Genomic DNA, 14,424 nt, shown 5'->3' with positions numbered 1-14,424 from the left:
ATCCTAGCTCCCATGTGCCAACTCAGAATGTGCTGATGGGGGAAGAAGATGCTGAGAACCTAATGCATACTGAAGTTTGAGAATCTATAGTTAGTATAGTGTATCTATAATTTCAAAAGTAGTATCAGTGGGACTTCTAACCCATGTATCATAAAATTATAATAGATGTCAAGAAAATGGAAAATATAAGAAAATAAAGAATTGGAGCCTAATTCTAAAAAATTTTTCATTAATTTTATAACAAATTTTATTAGGTTGAAAATAACACAAACTATTAAAAATCCACGAATTCTCATATCTTACTGAAGTTATTCTCTATCATTATAGAATGAAAGCCAGTCTGTGCTGGAAGCTGTTAAAGTAATTACTTCTTTCTTGTCAACAAAAAAAATTATTTTCATGTTCTTGATAGGTAAATGTTTAGTAGAATCTGTGCTGTTGCCAACCACTCTTACTTGGTTTTGGGAGACCACATTGTGGGGAAAAAAGATCATGAGAGGGAAGAAGTCTTTCCTACATATTATATCTTATCTCGATAATATATGATATGTCCTTCTTTTCTTTAAGATATGGTGAAAAGAAATTGTACTTCCATGAGATCTTTGTTCTCAGAAAATAAGACTAACAAAATTTCTGTGAGCCATTAAAATCTAGTCAGTTGGGAAGAAGAAGAAAGAGAAGAGAGAAAAAGAGGAGTTACATATAGAGTCAAAAGTGGAATAATCAGTCAAAACAAAAAGCGACTCAAATACTTCATAGATAGCTCTCATATATCTTTTATGCATTAAGGTAGTTAGGAAAGTAAATAGCATAAAATGAATCTGAAAAAGGTACATCTTTCATGACCTATTCCCTAAATAATTAATTTTAATACTAAAATGCTTTAAAGGCACCAATATAATATTATCTCATTTTTCACTAACAGATTTTAGAATAATACCTCCTCCTAAATATTTTAACTCCTTACACAGTGGAGATGCAAATTCTAAAATATTAAATGCTTTTGAAGGACACTGAGCTCCCTCTGGTGAAGGCATAACAAGTTTATTAAGTAAGCACCACCTCTGGAATTATAATCCCCTCTGGCTTCTTCCACTGAGTTTATTGGTTCAATTTTCATAACCATGAGCATCATTAGGGCAATGCAGTAATTAAGAGTTGTTAGAAAGTGAATTCTCAAACTGCAGATTAGAAAATTAAACTATTTCCTGATTACATATTAATGGAGCACAACAATAGCAGTTGCCATAAGCTTGGAAGGCAACCAAGGGATAAATCTGTGTACTTAATTACCATAAACAATGGCTGCATAGAAATGAAGTTTTATGCACATTCCCTTCTGTAATATGTCTGATATCAGTACACACTTGACAATTCTTGTTCAATTATCTCTATTATTTAATGCGCTGTGAACGGCTCTGTGTAAATAAAATTAACCACCCCAATTACTTTGAATTCATCTAGGGACAACGTAATAAAAAAATGTGAAGAATTCTGCATGCCTATTAATCTAAAACATTACAGATGCTTTCCCATATTCTCTTGTCTATATTTACTTTGTCTACACTTATTTTACTGCTCTGCTAATTCAATTATATTTACCATTGGTGGTCAATAGAGTTTTTGTTATTTAATTAATTCTTATATAGCACCATAAACATGCTCATTATCTGATATCTACAGAGCTCGGATAGTGAATAGTGCCTATTTAATAACTAAATTTATATCTAACTGAACTTAGAAGCTTATGGCTAATCATTTAAAATATTTTTAAAATGTAGACCAAATATATAATTACAGTAAAAGTTAGAATGCAAGCTTTTCTTAGGGTAGAAATGAGAAAATACAGATAAAAGAACCCAAAAGAGATACACATAGGATGAGATAGTTACAAGACCCTAAGGAAGATTTTTAATACTTGAGATATATTTTGAAATCTGCACTTACTCAATGAGTCACAGCATCCAAAAATCCATCTATTAATAGAATATACTATTTGTAACATAGAAGGTACATTGTTATCATAATAAGATAATTCTGTCTTTGTAATAATTTAAGGTTGGTCATTATGAAGGGAAAATAAATCATTGAGATTGAAATTATATTACTCTATACCTTGATCACACAAATGCGTTTTCTTTTTCACACCTTCTGTGCATACTGTTTTTCTTCCCCATCCAGAGAAACTCTTTTATTATCACATACAGTATTTCAGGAACAGAAGTATAAAACCCTCTGGAAATCTAATAATTTCAAGTATTTATTAGATTCTAATCAAGAGACAGGACACTGAACCAGTATTCATGCCACTGAAGCACTAATTTTCTATAAGGTACTGATAAACTATTCCTTTTTTAAAAAAAGATAGCTGAGATTACATTTCATTTGAAACAAGATCTAGATCACATTTTTAAGAGTAAAACTAAGAGGCTTTAACATATGAAAGTACATACATATCCAGTGTCATAGATTGTAAGCTGCTAATATAAAAATAATTATAATATTTTAGAAGTCAGTCACTTAAAGTTTTAGTTATTTTTACTTTTAACACACCTCAGAACACCACCCTCAGGTATTCATAAGCAGATGATGCCTGATTGAAAACTACTTTCTGAAGTCTAAATATGTTCAAGTATAGAACTTTCTAAAGATTAGCAAAGAGCTAAATGTTCCTTAAGAAGGGAAGCTTGTTTTCATCTCTTTGGTTATTGCAAATGAGGATGTTTTGTAGCCTGATTTTCATGTACATTACATGGTGATGACCAGGGAAGAAAAATAATTTTAAGAGGTATATGAGTGTGCTAGGTCTCTAATGGGCCAAATGAGTTGGTTAAGTGACTTTTTTCATAAGCTAAATGAATACTGATCTGTTTCTTCTGAATTGCTAACTATAAATCAGGAAATGGTGATAAAAGGGTACAGAGAATTAATAATAAGACTCCAGGAAAATTGGAAGTTAACTTCTAAGATGAGATGTGAAGCAGAGACCATGTCATGTGGTGTCTCGAGGTTGGGCTCCAGAGTCCTCAGATTGGGTTTGACTCCTGGCACTACCATTTGAAGGCAAGTTACTACCTTCTCTGAGCCTCAGTTTCCTCCCTAAAAATGTGATTATTTGTAGTCCCAGTTATTAAATGGAACCTATCCCACAGGGCCATTGTGGGAGATAAGGTGTGTAACACATTAATGTGTCCTTAATGTTACAGACATCAAGCATTTTCCATAAAGCCAGACTTATATATAAGAAGCATGTAATAAATACTGGCTATGATTGTTATCTTTAGGTAAAGACAATGAGTAATTCTGAAGACTCAGTGAGAAGGGTTCCTAGTAACAAGTCAAAATTTTCATTTTTATGTTTTTGTGGGCCCAATTTCCTGCTTTAAAGAAGCTTTAATATTTATGACATTTGATTCCTCAAAGGCTGAGGTAAAGAAACATTCTGAGGAATGTAGAGAGAAGTTATCTCTTTTCATTCTTTTTCCCCTGAGTATATTTGATATTTTTAAATGGTCAGTTGCTAGATTTTTGTAGTGGTTAGTCTACAAAAAGCTACAGAATCAGTATTTGTGGCCAAGGGACTTAGGGAGGTAATCATGATCACTTTTCAGTGCTTAAAGGTTAGAAAGCCAGAAGATGCCATTTCATTGCAATTTCCCCCTCAAGATATTTAATTTTTACACTCAAAATATAAATAAAATATTGTCATTTAATACCCCCAAATTATTAGTTTAAAACACTACTGTCCTACAGTAAGAAAGTTTGATAACCATCACATGAAAACAGATTAGGAATGGGAAAGAAAAACCATTCATTAGAGTAACACTATCTGTAGCACTTTAGTAAAAGGGTTCATCAACATTCCCATTTCAAACTCCATTTTTGTAAAGCTAACAATATTGCTGGTTCAGATTCATTAGCCCTATACTTATAAAACATCAGCTTAGAACACATGTATGTTTCTAATAAGCTTTATTGTTCCCAAGGAACTAATTGTTATAAACTTTATGTGCTAGAAATTTAAAAATTCCTCCTCTGCAATAACTACAAAATAAAAATAAAAACAAAACCCACAAAACATTGCTTATGGAAAAAAATTCTCCATCATTTGCATGAGGGTTTTATAGACCCTAAGATAGGATGGCAGAAATACACACATACACACACACAGTCTCACACACTCTATCTCTCACATACTATTGTTATTTAATATTCAGACTATCACTGATTTAGGATTACTCAATTTCAGAAGGAACTAGTCGTATAAATCCCCACAGCTGAGTTGACTCTACTATTGATGCCTCTCCCCTAAATGAATGTTGGCATCTTTCCAGCCTTTCCCATGTCATGGCCATTCTCATCCCTGCTATCTCCCTCTCTTGTTGTAGTACTGACTTGAGGATCTCTCTTACAATCCTTTGCTACTTTTTTGCTAGAGTCTTCTTCCAACAAGTAAGGAAAAATGCACAGAAGTCTGGGCCACCAACCAGTCCCCACCCTCCTCCTCCTCAAGATGCGAGAGCTTCAGTGTTAAAGGAGTTGGTGCTTAAAGCCCAGAGCTGTTCAAGCTTTAAGAACCTAGGACTCAGGTCTAATAATAACTATTATTATTATTATATTTATATTTTAAATTAATAGATTTGTGTGGGTTTGTCTAGCCTGTAGATGCTTATAACAGTGCTTGTTTTGGAAAATGTATCCTCAGTTCCACAAATCAACTTCTAAATAAACTTCATAGCCCTTTTAAAACTGAGTACAGTTTCTTAATAAAAAATAGAGAATTACCATATGACTCAGTAATTCCAATTCCTCAAACTGAAGAGATGCAAAGAGATGATTTGAGACCATGTTCATCGTAGCCAGAAGGTGGAAACAACCCAAATGTCCGTCAGTGGATGAATGAATATACACAATATGGCATATATATACAATGGAATATTATTTAACCACAACAAGAACAGGGCTTCCCTGATAGCTCAGTTGGTAAAGAATCACCTGTAATGCAGGAGACCCCAGTTCGATTCCTGGGTCGGGAAGATCCGCTGGAGAAGGGCTAGGCTACCCACTCTAGTATTCTTGGGCTTCCCTTGTGGCTCAGCTGGTAAAGAATCTGCCTGCAATGCGGGCGACCTGGGTTGGGAAGATCCCCTGGAGAAAGGAAAGGCTACCCACTCCACTATTCTGACCTGCAGAATTCCATGGACTGTATAGTCTGAGTGACTTTCACTTTCACAAAAAGGTATTAAGTAGTGGTATATTAGAATATAGTTGAACCTTGAAAATATTATAGTAACTGAAAGAAGTCAGACACAAAAGAATAACTATAGTTTGATTTCACTTATATGAAATATCTAGAATAAAACTATTTCAGAGAAACAGAAAGTAGATTAGTGAGTCCCAGGGGACTGAGAGGAGGAAGTGAGGAATTAATAAGCACAGTTTCTGTTAAGGGTGATGAAAAACTCTGGAAATAGTGGTGGTGATTGCACAACACTGTGAATGTACTAGATGCTACAGAACTGTACATTTTAAAATGGTTAATTTTATATGTGAATTTCAAATCAATACAATTAAAAACTGTATATAGTCAGTATCCACAAGTATATAAAAACTGAAATAGCCAACAAAGTATTTTTTTGCTATTAAAAAAAGAGAGAGAGATAAAGAGAACTGTCTCAAGAACTAGAAAACCTAAAAATGGGTTCAGGCCCTAACTCAGCCATTAGTAATTAAGCCGTCTTATATGAGCCATTTCCCCTATCTGAGCCTTAGTTTTATCATGTAAAGTATATGATTACTATCTGTTCTGCTTAATTCTAAGGCTGAGATTCAGAAAGTAAATGAAGAATATGGATACTATCTGCTCTGCTTAATTCTAAGGCTGAGATTCAGAAAGTAAATGAAAACTCTAACATATCAGAGAAAGGTGCTAACTTCTATAATAAATGAAAAGTTAGAAGCACTGGAACCTCCAAAAGGAAAAGGATAAATATATGCTTTCCCTTTCTAACACCTTACCTTTTAATTCAGATGCTAAATAGGCTTTAGGCAAATCTTGGTGACCATTATTTGAGCTGGAGGAGGTTTGATACGATCCAGGAGAATTCTTGTAGCTTATCAAGCTGGGGAATCAAGTCTAGCAGATTCAGTCTAGACCAGATTCTGTCCTGTGTAGCATGGAATATAAAACCCTGAAGAGATTCTAGAGTCAGTCTGTAGTCCATGACGTGTTTCAGATAATAAATGATTTATAGTTGGGACGAGGGCCACTACAAAGCTTCACTGGTAATGTCTGTTCTGGTTAGAACCCTCAATAAATCAGGTTCCAAGCATGAAAGAAGGAAAGGAAACAGAATTTCTAGTCTTTTCTCTTGTGACACAATGCTCTTTTATGAAAAAAGCCCTAAAGTCTTCACAGAACACAGTTTGAAACCAATCTGGTCATACAAAACCAAAGGCCTCTTCACAGTCTAGTGTGCTCTATCACTAATGCAGGCAATTTTCAAATGTCCCATTTAAGTGATTATTTCTGAAGGAGTTTATTAGTTGCAAATACATCTTTGGCAGATAGAGAAGAAATAGTTCAAGAAAGCTTTCCAATTCTAATCCACTAGTAATTTACTAATCTATTTAACATAAAATTAAAGCAATTAATTAGAGGAATAGATTATCTACTTAGATTTTGACATTTTTTAACTTAACATAGTTTACTTTTACTTTGGTATGAATTTCAATTTATTTCCCATTTTTACCCCTTTGTAGGAGCAGCATTTTAAAGAAACATATGCGTATGTACTTCTTAAAAATACATACACAGTACCCCCCTCCCCAACCCCACCACAGTAGCTTACTGCACACTTAGACCTATTCAATCACCATTGGCAATCAGCATTAAATGCCAATCTATCCTCCGGTTAGGAGCTAACTTGCTGCTCTAAACCATTTTTACAAACCCTCCTATATACCTTAATCCTTTCAAATGCAACTGTGACACAAAGTATTACAGATTTTTAAAAAGCTGTTCTCTTGAAAAAAAATTGTGGAGCATCAGTAACCAGATAGTATTCTCAAATTTCAGTGATCTAGTCCATGGAGCCGTCCCCTATGCATAGTGCTCTGTTTCATGCAGTACATGGCTTTAGCTGGCCAAATCTTTTTTTTTCCCAATGAATCAGTAGAACAGTGAAGATCTTACTTTTTTTTAAGCAGTGGCATATCAATGAGGCACAGATGTGTATTCCAACTCTGCATGGATGAGCACACTGTTCAATAGTGCTGGCTCACACGGTATCAGGGCGAGTTATCACTTCCCATGAAGGCACTCTTATCACCAGGGCCCAGAGAGGTGGCTGCAAATCGCAGCCTTTTTATTTTCAAGGCAGTTCTGCTGAACATTCAGGCTTCAAAGATTCACACTTCCAAAACTCTATAAGAGTTTGTGAACGCTCAATTTGCCAAAACTGTTTACAGTGTAATTGGGCACCGTACCTGTGTCCATGAGATAGCGAAGGCGCTTCTCCACCAGCGCGGCACGGGTGTCAATTTGCTTTTGCTCATTCTCTAGTGCTGCCAATTCTCCTACAACATACTGACTGGTGTCTTTGAACCCTTTCTGTTAACGAGAACAAACAGGAAGGAAAAAAAAAATCACTTGTAAGTTGCATTTTTTCCTTTCTGCAAACACTTAGTAAAGCACTTACCTAGAGAACCAAATACGCCTTTAGTATCACCCTTAGTACCAGAAATCAACGCCCTGTGATTCAAAACATTTTCATATGTATTATATATAGCAAAACTTTTGTAAATAGAGAAAACCTCAGCTGTTTAGTATTATATTTATAATTTAACACCCAGGTTTAAAAAGTAAACACTGAGAAAAATTTCTCCTAGAGTTGAGTCAGTTATTAAGCGTGGACAAAGACAGATAATTTTCCCCTTGGTGGCTGTCAAAACAAACAATTGTAACATCCTTAATTCAAAAGTATAATATACAAAAATGGAGTTTAGCTAAGGAATTGATTCTTAAAGAATTTATCTGGAAGAATATCAGATTTGTTCTTACAGAAATATAAAATTAAAAAGATACATTTCTTTTCATAGTGACTATATTTTTAAAAATATTTTTTAAAATGATGAAAGAGAAGTTTCTAATATCTCCAATTTCCCCTCCAGCTGGCTTCTGTACTTTAACATGTCATTGTGTTGATGTATTACTAATTATTGTAACTGTGAATTCTAACTTGACAGGAGGTTTCAAACCTTGCTATACTGGATCTAATGCTACCAGTACATTGATTTGGTTAATCTTCCATGTAACCAAATTTGGATTTTAATCTGAAATTTCACTTTTTATAACCATGCATGTTAAAAAAAAAATTATCCTTAGAAGTTCTATTTGAAGGAGCAGTTCTATTATAAAGTACCAGTAAACTTTAATTTTTATTTCCATATTACAAATTTAAATCATTAGGGGCAGGGTTATTTGTGGTATAGTACCAAACTGATTAATTACAGCTCCCTTTGGAATGCTTATCTCGTGACATTTCTAGGGGTAAGTCTCCTAAGTAGTTGACAAACACTAAAGAACTGCGTAAGTGATTACTCTTACCACTGCCACTACTACTATCAGCACTTATAACATTTATTCAGAGAAATTAATGTGAGCAACCTTCCTCTGTCAAATCCCTTCCATACCTAGGAGCATATTAATCTCTAAGAAGCCATGAGGAATTATCTGTCGTTACTCCTTAAACAAGAAACTAAATCAAGAATTATGTTATTATAGGATATTTTGGAAGTCTCATAATCAACAAACCTGTCTAACCACATGAACAACTTATTTATCTTTGGAACTAGTAAATATGAACTCAATTTAAACCAGCTTATTGTTAAACTGATTATGGTAGCTGACAAACTGAAAACTGAAATATTTTTTAAAAAATCATGAAACTGATAAATCATGTCTCAGGATAGACTGATCAAATAAGTCACTGTATTTTTTCAAGATTCATACAAAGTGGATATTCTCTCACCTCAGTATGAAATAAAGCAAAAATTATAAGAACAGAATAAATGCTACTGGTAACTTTAAAATTTGGTGGATGCTTTTTGTATCCATCTGCCAGAGACTAGAGCATTTTCAAAACGGACTTTTCTTTTCTCAATCCCATCCAGAGTAATAAAAATATAAGAAAACGGAAGTGATAAGTAATACATAAACTTCACTGCTTCTACTCACCAGTTCAGTTAAAAATAGTCATTAAGTTTATAGCCAGATTTAAATAGTGGGAGTATACAGTATACTCAAATATTCTGTAACTTATAAATTATACTAAATATTTCATCAGGATATACGAGGTACCTCTTCTGAGGTACCTCTTCTATGTATTAAGACATTCTTTTAGTGAAATAACTTTAGGATGAAAACCTAAAAATGAGAAGTTTTTAGAGCCCTAAAATATAGTTTGTAACTCTCAGTACATTTGCAAGGGTTTTAAAATCCAACAAAAACAATTTTAACAGTAAAAACAATGAAAATATTTACACAAACTGGAGATAATAATAATTTTAAAAAGTAGCACCATTAAAGAGAGCAATGCTTCCAGACAAAAATTCAAGTTAAAACTTGTTCTTCCTGCTTCTGTCCCGCAGCTGTCCATCAAAAGCAGCTTTCTCCCTGCGGTCTATCAAATATTTCCCTCACAAATCAATTTTACACATGATCAGCCCATACCCCTACTGAGCTGAACCTCCCCGTTAATTAAGTGAAGAAATTACCATATATATTATATTAATGCAAACATCATTCAGCTAGTAATTCACGGCTGATCTGGATAATGGAAAGGTTGAACACCCATTAACCCAAGCCAACAAAATGGGTTGGCTGAGAAATTCTAGCAGGTCTCATGTGACTTTTCCCTCTAACTGCAGCTCTGCGGTATCTGCTATTGTAATAATTAAAATCCTCCTGGTAGATCAATACTGGAATCTCTTTATGGGAAGTGCCCTGATGGAAATGTCTCAAGGAAGCTGGGGCTGTGGAACTCTGAAAAATTCATTTTTTTTTATCTGACAATTATCACCACACTGCAGACTAATTCAACAGTGCACCCCTCTCACTCTGCTTTGAATGCACTGGAGATTGACATCTTAAAAAACCTAACATCTCATTTTAACAAATAAAGGCACTATTTCCACATACAGTTTGGAATTATCAGCAATCATGAAACCACACAAAAAATTAATATACATTAAGCACTTCATCTTCTGATGGCTTCCTCTGAGTTTCAGTTATCGCTGCCTTCTCCTCATTTCCTTTCTTTGTATCTTCTTGTATTGATCTCTGCCTTTTCATCTCTTAAAAAAAAGGGAAAGACATGTAAAATTATTATAAAGCTTGATAGTTGTGTATTAAAATGTGGATTTATATTATCAGCATATATATATATATATATACACATACACAGCTAAATACTGTTAAATTGTAAGATGGGAAAACATCTAAAAAAGTGTTCTTACCTGGTCTGTTCTCAACATATTGACTGAAAGACTGAAGTTGAGTCTTTTTGACTGTAGCATCCTTGCTGAACACAACAGGATTTCTAAACCGTTCTGTTGCTTTTTGTAATCGCTCAGTCCTAAGATCCTCTGTGCCATTCTAAAAGTAAAACAAATGTGTTTAGAGTCCTGATCTTTTTATAAATGTGAGACTATACATTAGTAAACAACTTTTACTGATTTAAGATAATGTCAATTTAGAAATATATTGGAAAAAAAAAAAAGGATTGTAAAGAGTTCTAAACAGCGCAACTACAAGGTCTGTTGCCTGTAACCAAAACCTTTGGGAGACAGGGTTTAAACAGAGAATCATTCTTGATAACTTTGATTCATTAGATACTGTAAACCTCCCTGTCTTCTCCTGATGATATGCATCATTTAAATGCCACATTACCTCTGTCTACCGGGACCCACCCCACAGCCTCACTATTCTGCCCCATTGGTTTGTACAGTCTCACAGACTTGTATGACAAGAAGAACTAGTTTCTAATTTTATGCCCATTGAGATAAACCACTAATGCTGGATGAAGGCTAAAAGGTAGGATTATAATACTACCCCACTGAACTGCATTTCATCAGCTATAACTTTCCAAAGCCAGATTTGTAAGTAAGCCCTTTACAGCTAAGGAAACTACAATTATCTTTTCCAGAGCTTCCTATGTTAATACTGGTAACAAATTCAAATGGTTCTATCAACAAGAAATATCCCAGAAGACTGAACCACTGCAGTGTGTGGAAGCTGCAGATACCGAGGTGCTGTGTACCAAACAAATATTTCATTTTATACCTAATCTTTTATTATTTTTATTAAGTGTTTTGAAAGTAAATAGGGAAAGGCTAAGATGCATGACTAATAGCTAAGCCTGCTGAATGCTGAAACTGGTTATCAAAAGCTACCAAGACTTTGCCCTTCCTCTGCATTGAGACAATCAGTAATGAGGGAGTCCTCCAATGGCCTATTCTCTAGCCTCAAGGAGGCCTGGGATACAGAATCCTCAAGGGAAGGTAACAGTTTATCCTTTTCCACAAACACAAAATGCCTCATTTATAAACGTGTAAACTGCATTTTATTAAAAAAAATAAAACCCCAAATCAATGCTGAAAGCTTCAAGGGAACAGATGGACTATATGTTCTTTATAAGCATCATTTAAAAAAATCTTAACTAAAAAGATCCATACAAAGACAAGCTGTTTAAAGCACACCTTTTGTTGGAATAAGTTTGAAAATAACTACATTTAAGGGCTTTTTGGAAAGCAAAACCATCTGCATCTATTTAGATAATTAAACCTTAAGAATGAAAATATCTGTTTCATTTTTTTAAGTTATATATTTACATTAGTATCATGCTTACAATATACTACCTATGTGGCTAGGATAGAAACAATTATGGCTTTTATTTGTTTAAGAAAAGTGTGTGTTCTACTGTTGTATCATAATAACTGCCCAATAGTGTAAAACTCAAGTCTTTACCAAAATAAACAAACACAGCTAAATTTTTTGAGGCCTGGCAACATGCTAAAATATCAGTGTGATTAGCTAGCAAATCCCATCTTAAGAAACCTTTTTATGACTAGGGACTTCTGCCACTTTACAAATGTATTCCTCTAAACCCACTAATTCAGTTAGCCTTTTCAATCCATTGTATTATTCTTAGGCCAGCTTCATTCTGCATTAAATCCAGTGCAGAAAGCTAAATTGAACGCAAAAAATCAGACCTGATCCAGGCTTCCTTTTGTTCAAAGATAGAGACCAAAAGTCCTCTGGTGCTGCCACACACTTTCATCACCAATTTATAGAAACCGACAGTATAAGGGAAAAGCAATGAAAGTCATTGTTTTGGGACTTCAAAGCATCTCTGTGTCAGGGAAAGGAAATCCTTTCAGTCAGCAGGGCAGTCCCCACAGTCCGCAGGTGGGTGAAAAGTTATACAAGACTAGAAGTGCCCTAAAGCTAGAGAAATATTAATGATACAGTGCAAGGAAAAGGGGGGACAGCTTGAGAGGGGATAATATAAATACTACAAATCATCATTATCATCATCTTACAATGTGTCATTCTGGCTAAAATCTTACACAAGGTAAGATTTATACTGGCACAAAGCACATGCAAGTATCTTCAAAATTTATATTCAATCACATACCATCTTCAGATATTAATCCATCTTAACAGCTCAGAGGCTGCAGATGACAGAATATGCTAGAATTCTTTTAACAATGTTCTCATTAGCAAAATATAGATGCATATAGAAGTCAAAAACAGCTTTTACTTTTACTTACATATTAACTTAAAGTAGTAGTTTCTCTGAAAAACTGTATATGCATACTGATTATCATAATGGCATTCAATTTATCAGTTATTTAATAAAAATTCTTATATCTTAATCTTAATGTGAATAATTTGGTAAGAAACTGACTTTAGGATTATAAAGTATCAGTGGAAATTCGAATACACAGATACCAAGTGAAATATTTTAAGTAAGATTTACCTTAATGTCTTGCTCTGGACTTTCAATAACAGCTTTCTGAGCAGTGCTGGAAAGTGAATTTGCCACCTGTGGCTGAGGGTCCAGGAGTTTCTTCAGCTTCAAGTCTGCCAACTTAGTGTCTTGTTCTGTTAAATACGTAAATATTATGAATAACTGTGTGAACTACATTTAGATGTGTAGCTATCAATTTAAAGGACATCATAAAAATATTACTATATTTTAAAAGAGAGAGAGAAAGACATTAGAGTTGTGAAATAACATATAAGACCAAACATATGCATAACTCTGCATCTATATATCTACTATAAACAATATTACATACTATATAACTATCATTACTATACTGTAACTATAGTATAACTAAGTAGTCTTTAGGGATATTGACTATATCCCTTTTTCAAAAATTGATATATAACATTGTGTAAGTTTAAGGTGTACAATGTGATGATTTGATACATTCACATATTGCAATATGATTACCATCACAGCATTAGTCAACAATTCTATCATGTCTCAAAATTATCATTTTTGTGTGTGTGGTGAGAATAAATAAAATCTAGTCTCTTAGCATATATATGTGCTTTTCCCCAAAATCAGTCCCCATAAAGAATATAGTCAACACGCCTAAAGACTATTTAGTCATTCTATGGTTAATAGCAGCTATGCTTACCTTAAAACCTCAGCCCATATTTAATGCATATATTTATATTAGCAACTTTATAGGTTGTACATAATAAAAGAAGGTATTAAAAAGTAGGTATTTAAAAGAGGTAATCCATTTGATTCTAAATTAGATTATTTTGTAATTTCAATTCTTCTAGTATATTAAATTTAGACATAAAATGCCATATTATGCTCTTAACATTATCTTAGACAGTCATGTATATACTGTTAGAATCCAACGTTTATGTGTGTACATATATACCCAGCATTGAAATAGGGTATATGTTCACAAATAACTTCTAATTAGAGGGCAGAAATAAAGATTATTGTATTTTGCAATGTATAAAATATGGATAGAAATTTAAAATAAAAAATGGCTATAACTTTAAAAATAAATAATTTCAAATTATTTTTAGCAAGTAAATTAGTCTTTATTTAATAAAATAGTTCGGAAGCAAATGGAAACAATTCCATTTAAAAAATTCACTCAAAGCAACTCTTTAATAAAATGATTATAAAAGACATGCTGACCGTTTGGTGAATGATATTTTTCATAAAGATTAATAAGTTTTCTAATTATAAGACTCTTAATAAATGCTATTATCATTACTTTCATGCAAATTGGTCAGTTTATATTGCCAGGCTTCTTTTTAAAACAATATCTGATGAACTGTGGTCAAATCAAGATAAAGATTAAACAATTTATTATTAAAACATT

The 14,424-nt window shown here is 33.5% G+C and overlaps 1 protein-coding gene across 6 annotated transcripts in view; it reads right to left on the bottom strand.

The window, feature by feature from the left end:
* Positions 1-14,424, bottom strand: part of EHBP1 (EH domain binding protein 1) — a 356,781-nt gene that overhangs the window by 36,859 nt on the left and 305,498 nt on the right. For all 6 annotated transcript variants that reach the window (XM_018055410.1, XM_018055415.1, XM_018055414.1 and 3 more), the window contains 4 exons: positions 13,044-13,168; positions 10,519-10,657; positions 10,250-10,356; positions 7,489-7,612 (listed from right to left, as the gene is read on the bottom strand). In XM_018055410.1, the coding sequence (XP_017910899.1) occupies positions 7,489-7,612; positions 10,250-10,356; positions 10,519-10,657; positions 13,044-13,168 (495 nt within the window). The remainder of the gene's footprint in view (positions 1-7,488; positions 7,613-10,249; positions 10,357-10,518; positions 10,658-13,043; positions 13,169-14,424) is intronic.

This window comes from Capra hircus, chromosome 11 (assembly GCF_001704415.2).
Source record: "Capra hircus breed San Clemente chromosome 11, ASM170441v1, whole genome shotgun sequence".
Taxonomy (NCBI): Eukaryota; Metazoa; Chordata; class Mammalia; order Artiodactyla; family Bovidae; genus Capra; species Capra hircus.
The sequence above is the reverse complement of the archived record's forward strand: the minus strand, read 5'-3'. Positions and strand labels throughout refer to the sequence as shown.